The sequence below is a fragment of the Nymphaea colorata genome, chromosome 13 (assembly GCF_008831285.2).
Source record: "Nymphaea colorata isolate Beijing-Zhang1983 chromosome 13, ASM883128v2, whole genome shotgun sequence".
Taxonomy (NCBI): domain Eukaryota; kingdom Viridiplantae; phylum Streptophyta; class Magnoliopsida; order Nymphaeales; family Nymphaeaceae; genus Nymphaea; species Nymphaea colorata.
In genome coordinates, this window is record NC_045150.1 from 5,082,558 (window position 1) to 5,098,294 (window position 15,737).

The 15,737-nt window shown below is 34.0% G+C and overlaps 1 protein-coding gene across 3 annotated transcripts in view; it reads right to left on the reverse strand.

Moving 5' to 3' along the window:
• The window catches only part of LOC116266844 (cycloartenol Synthase-like), a 71,497-nt gene that overhangs the window by 54,641 nt on the left and 1,119 nt on the right, over positions 1-15,737 (reverse strand). For all 3 annotated transcript variants that reach the window (XR_004175447.1, XM_031648277.2, XM_031648276.2), the window contains exons 2-6: positions 13,482-13,670; positions 9,753-9,842; positions 9,395-9,592; positions 7,235-7,319; positions 1,195-1,361 (exon numbers count right to left, since the gene is read on the reverse strand). Coding sequence is in view for 2 of the 3 variants with exons in the window: in XM_031648277.2 (XP_031504137.1) it covers positions 1,195-1,361; positions 7,235-7,319; positions 9,395-9,592; positions 9,753-9,842; positions 13,482-13,670 (729 nt within the window). In the remaining variant the exon portion in view is untranslated. The remainder of the gene's footprint in view (positions 1-1,194; positions 1,362-7,234; positions 7,320-9,394; positions 9,593-9,752; positions 9,843-13,481; positions 13,671-15,737) is intronic.

Below are 15,737 nucleotides of genomic sequence, written 5' to 3' on the forward strand. Positions count from 1 at the left end.
ATTCCTTCCTGTAGAAATAGGCACTGCTTAATTGTGGTAATTAATTCTCAGTTGGATGGTATGCCCATATGGAATTTGATTATGTGATGAAGAAATTTGATAGTTTGTCCAACAAGTGGATTTTTCCAAGAGACAAATATAGAATATAAAGCATGTTACAATTGCAGATTCTACTATAACTTTCTGCTGATGGTAATAAAGTTAAAAATAATAATACAATTTTTTGGTCAGACACATAATAGAAATTTACTGTTTTCAATTATAATGACATTCAATTATAACAACATCCAGGGTGTTGTCTGTCCTTTCCAATTATAGTAATATCCAAGGTGTCGTCTGACCTTTCCAATGGTTTCAAGTTGTTTCTGATAAATCTAACCCTAGAAAATGAAAAAAGATTATCCAACGGTATAGGATTCAAGAAAGAAATCTTAAAATTTTGATGTGTTAATTGGGTTTTATGAGCCAACAACTCTAAGGCTATTGATTTTTGTGACTTTCTATGAATCCAATCTGTATATTGAACTTTTAAGAATTGTAGTTTTGGACAGTTCGAGTTCACCCGTTTGGCTGGAACACAACCAAAAAAAAAAAAGAAGGCTTTAGAGTGCAAAAAAAGCTAAATGACATCCTCAACCATCATATTTGGAGATGTATCTCCAAATATGATGTCAAGGATGCAGCCTAGACTCCATAGTCCATAGCAATCTGAAGCTGGATTTAATGACTTGATTGACTTCAATAAACTTGGAAGTTGGAAGATCAAAAACTATGGGGTTCATAAAAGAATCATGAAGGTATGGCGTGCAGATTGGACTTGATGAGGTAACAATTTAAGACAGACAGACAACTCACTTTAAAAATCAGTCTATGGATTAGATTTTGGCAAGCTCCTTCATTATTTCGAATTTTAGAGTTTTACATATTCAAGTTCGCCAGTATGGTGGGGCTCATCAAAACAGCTTCAGGTTGATGGGAAAGCCAGACAATTTGGGGATGTCATCATTCAAGAATCATATACAGCTTCAAGAATCATAATCAGAAAATGCATGTAGTGGAGAGCAAATTAAAATGTGGTGGAGATAAGAATGGTACGATAAGATCTGAAACAGGCGGCTTGTGGTATTTGATTACGCAAACAATCCTTGTGCCAGAACTGTATTAGTAAGTAATGGTTGAGATGTGTTCACCAACCTTTGCACACAAATTTCGTGCTTTATTCCAATCTACTTGATCATAGGGTAGAGGAAGAAGCTCTTTACGTAGATCTAAGACTGTTTCTGTGATATGGCCAACAAATCTCTTTCCATACAAATAGCTCATGGGTGAGTAAACCATGCGACAGTGACACCACAATCTTCCTGCACGAAAAAACATATAAAAAATAATCACTAGATAACTATGTCACATGGATGTGGGGTGCAGGTGGTGTGCGGGTATGGATGGAAGTGCCAATGTAGCACATCCCAAAAAAATTGGTTGCAGGATTTTATATATGTATACATATATCATATATATATATATATGTATATATATATATATATATATATATATATATATATATATATATATTTCTCGGGTTTTTAATGGCAAAGTTCTTTTTTCGAAAAAATATTGGGAAAAACTCAGAAAATTTTAAAAAATAAAAAAATAGGCATGAATGAAATAAATAAAAAACTAATAGGAAAACATAAATAAAACTATACAATAGTGATAAAAGGACTGTTTTAATGATAATTAAAATGATGAAAATAATTTAGTTTAAGCTTATATTCAGATACATGATAATCTCAATCTAAAAAATAGAAAAATGAAAAAATCGGGAAAAACGTGATAAAAACATGATAAATATTTTTCCCTTTTTTTTAAATATTCTGATTTTTTTTTCTTTTTTTGTTTTTCTTATTTTGATATTAATATCACGATATCTTCAAGATATCAATGCACAAATATCGTTCTCGGGTTTTTAACGGCCAGATTTTTCTTGGGTATTTTTCTGCAGAGTTGTTTTTCTCGTAAAAAATCACAAAAAAAAACTCAGAAAACTTAAAAGAAATAGATATAAATGAAATAAATCAGAAACTAATAAGAAGACAAATAAAACTACATAAAAGTGATGAAAGGAATGATTTAATGACAAAACTCTAAATTGGAATCCACGATAATATCATGGTAAAAAATTTAAAAATGAAAAAATCATGAAAAAAGCAATCAATGTATTTTCCCATTTTTTTCAACATCACGCTTTGTTTCACTTTTTTTGTTTTTTTTATTTTTCATGTGAGTAGCGCGATATTTTCAAAAAATATTGCAATATCTGTCACATTGATATAAAAATATGTGTGTGTGTGTGTAAAATATATATATATATATACATAAATAAATATATATATATATATATATTTATGTATATATATATATATATATATATATATATATATATATATATATATTTATGTATATACGGTTGTTTCTTAGCTTAATCTATCCTTTTTTATTACTGTAAATAAAGAGAAATATGGAGAGAGAGAAGAAAAAGAATGTGGAAAAAAAATTGAAAGGGAATAGAATAGGGTAGGGTTGGGGTGTAAGTCAGAGCTGCACTGTGTCCGCACCCGCACGCACATTACATCGATGCGGGTGCTACCCCTTTATTGAAGAGTTTGTGTGACATAGCTAGTAAATTGCCAGGTCTCAATAATGATGTATAACGTAACCTTTACAGGATGTGCATCCAATGGTGCCTTTTGTTCTTTTTCTCAGAATTATTTCTTTTCCTAAAACTAATTATAAGATTTTTCAAAAGATCCTCTCTTCTTTTTTGCTTGGCTGCTTCTCATTTGATGGGACCCTCATCCTTTCCGCTTTCTTGGAGTGTGTTGCCTTCATGTGATTCACAGGGTTCAACAAGCAATCAATATTTCATGATGAAAGGTGTAGCACTGCTACAGTAACAGTTCTTGTTTATTGATGAATTTTAGTTTTTTCTAATCTAAAAAAAAAGGCAAAAGCATCATTTCTTTTAAATATACTTAGACTTCAAATCAATGATGTAACTATCATACCATACATAATGATGCATCCAGTGACTTACTGAACAATAAGGTGTTAGGAAGACAGAAAGTAACAATTTTCTTTTGTAGTTAATTTGTAGAATGCCTTCAAAATAACACATCACTATTTCAAAAACTTCATAACATTAAGCCAAATTATGAAAGACTAAAGTTTTTCAATGTAAAGGCTATATTTTTGGCAATCAAAGTAACAATTTTATCTCAAAAGCAATTAAATGAGTCTTTGTTGAATATTCAAAAAGCCAAAAAGGATATAGATGCTAAAGCATTGATAAGGACAAATTATTTGTCCCCAAAAAAGTTGTGCTTCTTGAACATGAAAAAGGTTTTGAACAAAAACCAAATCCCAACATGATCTGGATTGCTCTTTTTTGTATGAATTATTACCATCAGAAGATGAAGATCTTGAGAATAACAAAACTTGCTCTCATGATGTTAATAGTGATATTCCTCAATCTGATTCTCCACATAATATATTGAGCCATCCAGAGACGTAATCACTCACCATAAAAGAGGAACCTCTACAAATGAACCTTTAAATGAAATTATTCACGAACCCAACATTAGGAGATTTGAACAAAACAACTAGACCTCCACAAAGATTTGTGTCTCATAAATCACTTTTGTTATTTATTTATCCCGAATTACCCTATGATCATGTAAAAGTTCCACTTTTACCCAAATAACCATTAACAGCAAAAGAAAATCAAAATTTTCATGTGGAAAATCACCGGATACTATAGACAACCTATTATGAAGCAGCACAAATCCCACATGGGTAGAATTGAATGCCTTACAAAAATGCAAAAATTGGAAATTCAATCTTTCTGTATATGGAAAAAAAAAAACAATAGGGTATAGATGGATTTTCAAAGTTGAAACTAACAGTGACAGAATCCTAAGTAGACTCAAAGCTAAGGTAGTTGTCAAAGGTTATTCACAAGAATATGACAAAGGTTGTTCACAAAAACATGAGGATAGACTATGAGGAAACCTTCGTCCCTGTTGTCTGTATGATCTCTATTAGAACCCTCATAACCATTGCATTTATTAAAGGATTGCCTATTTATCAGATGGATGTTAAAAAGGCATTTTTAAATAGAGAACTAAATGGGAAGTGTTCATGATACCTTCCCTTGTATTTACAGTAAAGGTTTAGAATGTTAAAAAGGCTCTTTATGGTTTACAGCATAAATCACATGGACACGGCAAATTTGTCTTTGTACCCGTGTCAATACCCTGATACTAGTAATCAAACATGTCAAGACATGACTCAATCCAAAACACATTAAATTCTCTTCTTCCAAAAAAAAAACACATGATTTTTTGGGAGATTTTGTATATAGAAAATAAATCTGATTCAAAATGTATTAAAATCTATTTCATTTTAACAAAATGTGCAAACTTTTGTGGGATTTTGTATATTATATACTCATATATTGTCGTGTCCCCATACCCACATTTTCCAAACTTGTCGTACCCATATCCTTACCAGCATCCATGTGACTTAATTTAAAACAAGCTCTTATGCACTTGTATGATAGATTCTATAGCCATGATATAGAAGAGTTTAAGTTTTGGTATCCCAACATTGCCTTGTTTTCAAAAGTTCAGCTGAAGGCATTGTAATTTCACTTCTTTATATTGGTGGTTGATGATTACAAAAAGTTATGAAGAATGAGAAACAAATTAAGGATCTCTTGAAAAAATGATTTTCAAATGTCCGACTTTGGTTTTCTCGCATACGTTCTTAGTGGAGGCTTTGAGGAAGGTAGCTTCTACTATCTAAATCATTGTCACAAATATTGTTCTTAAGATAATATCCGCAAGGTTTTTCTCAGGTATTTTTCAGTCTGCCAATTTTTTAAAAATAAAAAACCCTAAGAAAATTAGAAACTATAAAATAAATGAGCTAATAAAAAGTTAAAAATCGTGAAAAAAAAACACGAGATATTCATTTTTGTAGAGATTTTCTAGGTATTTTTATTTTACTTGTTGTTCTCATAAATATCATGAGATTTTCGAAAATCTCGCGATATCTGTGACAATGGTCTAAATAACCATTGGGAGCGATTCCCTTACGTAAACTTTGTAAGATTATTTATCTGATTTCTTGTTTAATTTTATTTTGTTTCTTAGTGTTAAGCATGTCAAGTGGGCAAACATTATAGGAGGTTCTTTCCTTTTAGTCAGAGTACATGGAGTCATAGATTGTTTGGACTTCTCCAATTTGATTTATGGGGACTTAATAGGATTCCAAGCAGGCCCAAGTGTCGGACATTACTTGGTTACTATTAATGACTCTTCAAAATTTTCTTACATTTTTTTACTAAAAGAAGGGTATGAGTTTTCATTATTCTCAAGTGTCTAGCGATTGAGATAAAAGTTGGTTTGATTCTTCTATCAAGGTCATCTACCCGGCCAATTTTCTTAAGTGAATGACTTGATTGCAATTTTATCGCAATTGTAGGATACAATCTCAAACTGTTTGTACCCAGACCTCTTAGCAAAATACAGTTGCATAAAGAAAACATATACATCTTCTCATTGTGGCTCACATCCTTACGCTACAACCCAATATGCTAGCATCATATTAGGGTGATGCAATTCTAACAGCTTACTATTTAATTAACCATATGCCTTCATCTTCTTTGGGAGAACAAATTCCTTTCCAAATCATATTATCCCAATACTCTTCCAAATTTCTTCCAAGATACTTGTTTGTGTTTGTTTTGCTCACAAACCTAGATCTAATCATGATAAATTGGTTGCTCAAGTTGTCAAATGTGCTCTATTGGATACCCCAGAACTAAAAAGGATATAGGTCCCATGAACTTGCTTTTAGCAAAAAGTACGTTAGTGCAAGATGCACCTTGTTGCAGTTCACAATGAGATGAAGGTAAAATAGAAGGAAAGAAGAAGGAAGAAGAAAGAAGCTCTACATGTAATAGACATAGCAGATCTAGTTCTAGGAAAAAAGAAATGGTAGCAGTGACAACACTTCAAAGGAGTGAGGCTTTCTAGGAGTAAGCAACAAAAGAAGCCCTAACATCAAAACCAAGAACTTGATGGACAGGAGACCAGCACCTCTAACAAAGAAGCACAAATTTTATGATGGAGGTAAAAATTGCAACAACAAGTGTTAAATTAGGAGAATTAATGCAATGATATATAACTAGGATGTATCTCTACTGTAGTCATCAAAGGAATCCTAAGGTCAATGGGAGAAGGATGGATAATAATTATAGTTGTAATGTTATAGGTGGACAACAGCCTTAGACATAGTAGATGTACAGGTAACAAGTTTATGCAGTTACTACTATTGATCTCGAACCAAATAATTGATTGAATTTATTCTACTTGTTGTCCGTGTTATCCAGGGGTACTGTTTGCCACTGGAGCTACATGCTTCTTTCCCTATGCTCATGTTGGTAGGACTTTCCTGCTAATTTTATACATTTTCCGCTGAAGTTATATTAAGTGAGTATATGACAAGTCTTCACACAAAATACATATTAAGAACTACCGATACATCTAACATCTAATTAGGTATTCAAGGTATGCCGTGTTATGGTGTCATTGAGCATGACTTAGTTTTATGAGCATGTTATTCTACAAATATGGAAACAAGAAAGCGCCTATTTTGGAAACCTAATTTACTAATCATGTAGTTATGTCACAATAAGTCTGTAAATGGGATTAAGAAAGAATGGATTAGATTATTATTCACCAGAAAAGTAACACTGTTTCAGCTTTGACCACATAATGAATACTAATTTGACCCACAAAGTTTAGAACATAAAAGGATAAACTAGTTTGACATGGGAAAACTAATTCAGATGTCACACCCCAAAAAGTTCAGCAATTGTCAATAGTCGATAATGATAAAAGGCTTAGGCTTCCGTTTTTAGGGGAATCCATATTTTGGGGTTAGGAATATGCAAAATGAACCATTCTGAAGATATACATAAGGACTATGTATGTTAAACTGATCTTGCCGCACTTTCTTCTTCTGCAGTTACTTGTGTGCAAGAGATTCTATTCCAATGTCAGTACCATACAACCATTGCTTAATAGTAATAGCAAATAGCTCATCAGGGAAAAGATATTTGAACAAAGCCATTAACCAAGTGAAATTATCAATAGCAGTTGACAATTACCTGGATGAAAAGGAAGGAAGTAAGGAAGAAGCCACATCTCAGGGGGCAATGGGTTGATGCCAGACCAATCATATACTCCAAGCACCTATAATAGTTATATAACATAATATCTTGCTTCAGTCCCTTATTTTCCAAATAGGCATGTATATAAGCTCTTGGAGAAGTTAGTATTCTAAAATTGTTGATTAATGAACAAAAGGTTTTGATATTGTTAAAAATGCACCTAAATTTTTGCATGATTGATTAGTAAAAACCAATGTTATCCGTATCGTACGATACGCACGCGTATCGTACGATACGTATCGTATAGGTTGAAGAAACCTATACGATACATGTTCAATACACGATACGCATGCGTATCGTACCCGTATCGGCCGTATCGTACGATACGGAGCCTGTATCGTATGATACGGGCGATACACCCCCGTATCGTACGATACGGGAGAAAACATAAAATTCTTTATTTTTTAAAAGTTTAAACACTCCTTCCTCTCTCTCTTCTTGTATTTAAAGACTCCAATAGACATAGGAGGGATAAATTTTGCGTATTTTCATAAAAATTAACCGATGATTCATCGATTTGGGAGATATCATCGTTGAATCATGAAATATGATAACTGTATGTTTGAACTTATAAAATTCTGATGTAATCTAAGTCCTAAAACTCCAAGACTTAAGACTCTAAGTCCTCAAATTTTATAAAATTTTCAAGTTTAAAATTGTGATAGATGCTTATTATGTTAATTTGAATATTTGATTTCTTATTTTTGAATGTGTTGTTGATAGTATACACATGAATGTTCCTTATGTATGATGATCTTTTTTATATTTGAATACATTTTTTATTTTTCTTGATTTCTGATTTTTTGTTCATTGTTTTCAGATTTTTGAGAATTTTTGTCTATTTTTTCTGATTTTTAAATATTTTTTAAAATTAAAAAATTAATTTTACGATACGTTACGCTACGTTTACGATACGTTACGATACGGCGTATAGGTCGGCCCGACCGATACGCGATACGCTACGCCTTTTATAACATTGGTAAAAACACATTTTCATCAGTCTAACCTTGTATTTAAGGTCAGCTAATGAATCCAAATTACCAAAACTACCTGTGAGTTAGGTTTCAATCTTTTGTGTTTTCGTGTTCCCCTGTTTTGCCTCTTCAACTTTGCAGCTGCCTAGTAATTCAATAAAAGGCTGGCCTCATTTTTTCTCTCTCGTTAAAAAATATTAACTGTTTTGCAGTTTGGGATTTTTCTCTCCACCAAAACCTTGACCATGTCACAGTTTATGTTTTATAAGCAGAAGGGTATTTTTATTCAGCCACTTAATGCAAACTTGACATAGACAAAAAAAAAATTAGAATAGCCATTTCACCTTTTCTATTAACCGCTTAAAAGAAAAAGAATGTGGGTGCAATTATAGCAACACTAGGGACCGTAGGATTGTTGTGATTCTTGCCAAAGCTTTAGACGTGCTTTAAAAAATTTCCCCTTCCAAGAATAAGGTCCCACATGATTCAAACTATCATATTTCTACACAAATGATATCTTATGGGCTTATTTTATTTATGTAGTTTAAATGTCATCACTTTTAGTAATTGATAAAAGGAAAAACTATGAACCAAATGATTGGTGCTTTCTCAATTAACATAGCAACCAACAAATATAGAAGACTTTGTGTTCAAATTTTATCATCTTTACTTGAAAAAGCTTATCTGCTGGTGAAATGTTGACATAAAGATGGTTACATGCAGGTTTCCTGCCATCATCTTCGACTAGCTTGCCTCAAAAGTTATAATTCTTCAAAGATTGTCTCACACCTTTGCAAGAATTTAGAACCCAAGTTATGAGCTTCTCAGCGTCCAAGTGGTTATGCATGCACTCGTCCACTCTTATATAAATTAGCTGCACAAATTTTAGTTTGAGTTGTCCACTGCATTATGACACTAAAAATGCATTATCTACTATGCATGGCTACACTTAATATTCTCTGACAGAGATAATGAGTGAGATTACAATGTCAATGAAATATAGCCAAATTACTTAAGGGAAGGGGTGCCTCTGAAAGCAACCAAATATCATAACTGACAATATGAAAAGAAAGATATTGAAAGTTAGAAAAGACATGATAGAATTAGAGGTCCAATCCCATACCGAAAGCCACATTTTCCCCCATGACGGGATCGCAGTGACACCTCCTCGATCAAGGATCCACTTTCGTGCTTTCTCCAAAGAACTTGATTCCGTCCCTCCAGGTTTTTCACCAAACAATCGTAAAACAACATAGTTTAATGCTGTACCAAACATGGTACTAGGACTTTCGATATGAAATCCCCAACCTCCATCTTCATTCTAGAAAAAATATGTACAATAAGGTAACTCGCTCAGAAATTTTTGAACATTTCAGAGGAAATATGCAAGTGCCAGCAACAACCAAGAAAAGAAAAGAGAAGAGAAAGAGAGAGAGAAGGAGAAAAGGAAACGATGAGGAATGTGTAAAGCTCATCCTTGCCTGATGATTATGCAGATAATGACATATTTCTTGTATATGCGCTAGAGATAGAACATTATGCAGCGCTCCAGTAACGTATAGGGTAATCACCTGCATGCAAAAACATTAATCATTTCGGCCAATTTCTTTTCTCTACCGAAACTATAGAAGAAGGAAATGAAGTCCGATTTGCTCGGATTGTCATGTCCATTCAGTTAACAAAATACCAGCCAAAGAAAAACCCACTAAGACCTCCCCCTGTTGTAAAAATAATTAATTCTAAGGAAATTTTACCAACGGTGGCCAACATTCCATAGGCTTCGAAGCACGCGCCTATCTTAAAAGATTACACTTAAGTGGCTAATGTTGGTGGCAATGGTGCCGTAGCATGAAGCCGACAACTGTATTCAGGTGATTAACTAGCAAGGTCAAATAGTGGATTTACCTTTTATCCTCCTGAGCCCTCGGCCAACGGTTCATTACCCTCTTCTATCTCATTCGCCCCTTACATTTGTGGTTTTTCTCAGACATGGCGTCCTTTTACCATGCCCTGAAGAAGACGCCCGCCTCTCAATGGAGTTTTGCCTATACCTCTCTCTCGCTGGCTGTGCGTTGAATGCCTTCTCGTTCCTCACTTCCTCTCCCCTTCCTTCCCTCTATCTTTTGTCCATTCTCTGGTTCCGTAACAATGGCGGTGGATGGGTGAATGTAGAGATTTTAGAGAATGGACGAGCGAAGTATTTGAACCCAAAGGGCTGCCTGCTCTTTCCTTTCCCATTCTTTCCCTCTCCCCTTTGTCCATTCTCTGGTTCCGTAACAATGGTGGTGGATAGGTGAATGCAGAGGCTTGGGGGATGGATGAACGAAGCATTCGAACGGGAAAGGAGGGAGAGAGAAAGAGAGAGAGAAGGCGGTTGTCGGTGAAGGGAGCAGTTGAGGATGCCAACGAAGCGAAGCGAAATCCAACGGCAGTAGCAATGATGCAGTGGGAATGTAAAGGCGATGGGTTAATCGTAACTGTCCAAACGGGAAAAGTGAACGGGAAGGTTGTAATCGTGATTTTTTATGCAATTAAAAAGAAATTATTTTGTTATTGGTAAGGGTGCGCATCGGGCCCGGACCCGAACCTGACCGGGCCCCATCCAATTTTAATAAAAAAAATATTAAAATTAAAAAAATTATGTCTGTTGGGCCAGCTTATGTCAGTTTTTCCCTGTCGGACTCAGGTTTGTCGGGTGGTCAGGCTTAATTATTGTATATACAATTATTATGTGCATATGTTTTTTAAGGCTTAATTATTGTATATATAATTATTATGTGCATATGTTTGTTAAGGCTTAATTATTATATGTACAATTATTATATGTACAATCATTATGTGCATGTGCTTTTTAAAGATAAATGTGTCCATTCATAAAAGGTGTTTGGATGATTCACTTTTTTTTTTGTTTTCTTTCTTATGAATAGCTCAAGAGAGGGGGCAGTTTATTACTCTGATGGTTTTGTCAAAAATAAGTTTTGGTCAAACTCGATTCAAGTTCAACTGTTCAATACATTTGGTTCAAGAGCGGTTCTTGATTTTCAATCTTTGGTTAAAATTTGCTACGAACTTTATCGAGGCAAAAATTTTAAAAATAAGTAATCGAAACAGAATTAGAGAGAATGAAGTTGCCATTCATTAAAAAAAAAAAGAATGAAATGAAATAGAGAGGGCGTTGTTAGAGTAGAGAATACATCGTTCAATGAGAGAGAGTGTGTGTGATATTAATGGTGAGAAAAGATGAGACGAGGAATGAAACGAAAGAGACTGACTGAGAGAGGGAATGTGTGTTTGTATGTAACCGATGAAGAGAAAGATGGCGAGTCAAACCAGAGAGAGAGAGAGAGAGAGAGGGAACAAAAAACAGCCAATTAAATGTGTGAAAAGAAGAGAGAGAGAGAGAAAAATGTCTGAAAGAGAAAAAAAGAGAGAGAAAGCATGTAAATAATGGAGAGAGAAAGAGAGAGAGAGAGAGAGAAAGCATGTACCTTTTTTTTCGAGCTTTTTCTTTGATGCACAAGCTTAATTGAGCTTCATGAATACAAATTTGTGGTGTTTAAACGAATGAGTTCAAACAAAAAATTGAACTCAACGTGTTTATGAGACGAGTCAACAAGCTAAACTCCGAGATGAATTTGAGCTACTCGACTCATTGTTAAGGCCAAATTCAAACTTATCGAAGATGGTGTTTTGGAAACAAAAACATTTTTTATCTCGGAAATTTTGTTTTCGGCGTCATCCAATCCAGCACATTTTTCATTTTCAATGCAGCAGAATCGGATCTGGAGCTATAAATCAATTTATCTTTCACTCTTTTTTTTTGTTCATATCCAGTGACTCAGCTTTATAGGCTTTTTACAATTTAGATTTTTGCATTTTTTTTTATATTGAATCGTGAAATGTAAGTTATAGATGCCTTAAGTTTGGATTTGTTTCTGTAAATCAGAATAGCCTTCATATCCCATTTTCTAATACACCCTTAGTTTTTTTATTTACAAAACTACCAAATGTGGCATACCTGTGCTTAAAATATAAGCTGCGAGGAATATATAATAGGTTGCCTTACCAATATGCTGGGGAGGATACACTTTTAAGAGGTTGTAGCCTCTTTCCTTTTTTGCACTAATCATGAGTCTAGCGTTGCTTTAAGACCCTCCATAGTGAGTCACTTGTTCGCCTGTGAAATCTGAACTGATAACCAAACTTTCACCGACCTGCCAGTCATGCTGCAGTCCTAACAAAAACCAACCTGCTGGAGTATTATGATGCTGACCGCGAAGAGACTGTGTAGAGATGATGATGCTGTCATGCTGTCAACCTGACTAAGGAGAACCTCAAGTAATAGAGGTGGGAGGAAAATAATCACTAACAACAGGGTTGGAGCAGACCCAGTGGCGGAGCCACACATGGTTGCTCACACCAGCCCTTCAGTGGTTCTTTATTTTTATATTGGAACATTCAAATATTTGCTTTATATATATATATATATATATATATATATATATATATATATATATATATATATTGGAACATTCAAATATTTGCTCTAGGTAATGGGTGCCCCTGAGACATGAAATCTGTAAATGAGCATCCCTTCAAACATTTATTCTAGATGTGGCGCTAGGGAGACGTCTGAGTTGTATGCTCGAGGAAACGTGCTGGTTTTTGTAGGAATGGCTTGAAATGACAGCAAACACGGAGTGGATTCGGTTCGTTAACTTATCTCCAATGGCTAATGCGGGTATGGGTTTTTGGATGGAGGGACGACTACCTTCTACCCCCATCTTATTCCATGGAATTTGATTACCTATTTTGTATCACTGTTATTTGGTTTCGTTTTTTCTTTTCACATTCATCATCGCCATCTTAAGATTTGTAAATCTTACAGACGTAAAAGGCCTTAATATATATATGTGTGTGTGAGAGAGAGAGAGAGAGATTGAACGATGAGTTGTTTAAGGTCACTTAAGCATCTATTACCAAGGCTGTTTATTTGAAGTAGATAAATGATTGAGAGAAAAATAAAGAAAAAAATGTAAATTAATATTAGATGACGAAAACGTTCATCACTTTTTTATCTTTATGTTTCACTTAACCATCTATCATAGTTGATCAGAAGGCGGGACTCTAAAATATGGTATCACCATTCAATATATATATATATATATATATATATATATATATAAAAGAGGAACGATCTAAAAACTCACCAGCCCAGGTATATAAAACAAGGGACCACCGAAATCTCCGGGCCAGTGGCCATCATGTGCTTGTATACTTGAATAGAATTTAACAGCCCTTCTCAACGTCACAGTCACTGCCTCCACTGAAGGAATTTCATTCTCCCCTATGCTCACACGCGGAAGCATCGACAAGTCACAGGGATTTTCTTTCGCAAACTGCATTTTAAAAATTACGAGGCGTTAGTGCAGGTTTGCAGGCTAATAAAACAACATTATCACCCAGTTGATAAACAATCAACCATTACAAATCCAATTGCAGCAATATTTTTCAAAAAATTAAAGAAAATGGCGCACAAAATTCAATTTTGTCTCTGTTTTTTTTTTTCAACATAAACTCAGCCAATCTATCCTACAAATAGAATAGAGGGGAAAATGTTCATGAAGTACATTAATGAGACATGATATAATAAGTTTGAAAATAAGTGAGTGCATGCATTATTGGTCTGCACGACTCCTTCAATGTTGAAAGTCTCATAAGAACCATGTCTTTAAATGTGGATTACTAGGGCCTAAGACCACTAAAAAACGAATATTTACTGACATGAGGTAAACGTCACTAAAAAAAAGACATAAGTCAGAAAAAGTATTGCCGACAATTGTAGACAAATGTCGGTAAAAGTGATGTCACTAAAGGCATTATTGTCATTTGACATCAAATGTCAGTGTTCCCCACCTTTAACGACGTATGGTATCTGCCAAGTCTATGGTGCAAGGGCCTTCTTTTTGGGTCTCTTTTTTGGTCCTGGGCATGGAAGTTTTTGACATAGGAAAAGAATGTGCACATCATTAACAAATAACAACCCAAAAGTTTGGTCTCTTATCTGAGAAGTTATTACAATGTCTCCATGCCTTCAGTTTTTCAGTGTTATTCACAAAATGGGAAATGTCTAAATAGTAGTTCTTTGCAATATTGTGCCCAAATTATGGACAACTTAGGAGTCAAATTCTCAAAAGCTTCAAGTTGTTTCAAATTTATCCATTGCACAGTAATTTGCGTGAACAAGAAACAAGAATATTACAATCCACTACTTCTAAAAGAGCCAAAGCTTCTCTGGCTTTCACATTGCAAGCCCCAAGCATCCATATAAACTTGTGTCAAAGTATGGTGAAGAGGCTATGTTTCTTTATCTTGGTACTGCGCTCCACCCCATATGACACAAGAGCACAACACCCATAAGAATTGGATTGTCTGCATGTTTTTTCATTCTACCAATCCACCCAACTATGTTATGCTCTTGAAGGACGTATCATCATAGGATAATTTGTGAATGCACGTAATCTTAATATATATATATATATATATATATATATATATATATATATATATTAAGAGGCCGTGATGGAAGGAACTGAATTTATTAAAAAAGAACAACACTTGGATAGCGACAAAACCACTCAAAAAGAATAGTCTGATTCTTCATAATAGGCCATTAAGAGAAAAACAGAGAGAAAAAGATGATTGGTATTTTCATCATATAATATTTGTTTCACTTTTTTGTTTATGTTTTTCTCTCAACCTTTCACTGCATCATATGAATGATTTTGGTTAGATGGCTAGGTGTCTTTAGATAGCAAGAGTTAATATTCACTCACTTTTATATATATATATATATATATATATATATATATATATATATATACTATATATATATATATATATATATATATAGTAGAAAGCTGAGTTCTAAATATATATATATATTTATATATCGGACCCCCAATACCTAATCAGCCAGCCCAATCGAACAAGTTTATGCCCAACCCAAGCCAAGCCTATCATATGTGCAAGGTACCCAGCTATCCATCCATGATCCAACCTCTGCCGTCTCACCCTTTCCAAGTATCCACTTTAGATACACTAAGTAGTGACTTAGTTTCATTCTTATATTAAAAAAAAAAACGTGCTGATCACCAGCAATAATTCTAAGGCATGAAAAAAATAAGAGTATCTTTACATGATCTTTGAAAAGGAGATTTTTTTCTTAAGAAATACTTTTAGATGGACGACAGCCATTGACAGCGCTCTCAAACATGGTACCCACGCCAAATTTGTCAATTAATCGATGTATTTTAGTTCAAGGCACCGTTTGGTTAACATTGTAATATATTGTTTTATAATTTGCCTCAACTTCTTGGATAAGTTCCTAACAAAACTATTCTCGCTACCAAACAACCTCCTTAATAAATAATGTCTAATCTTATTAGATTTCTCTTGCACACTTG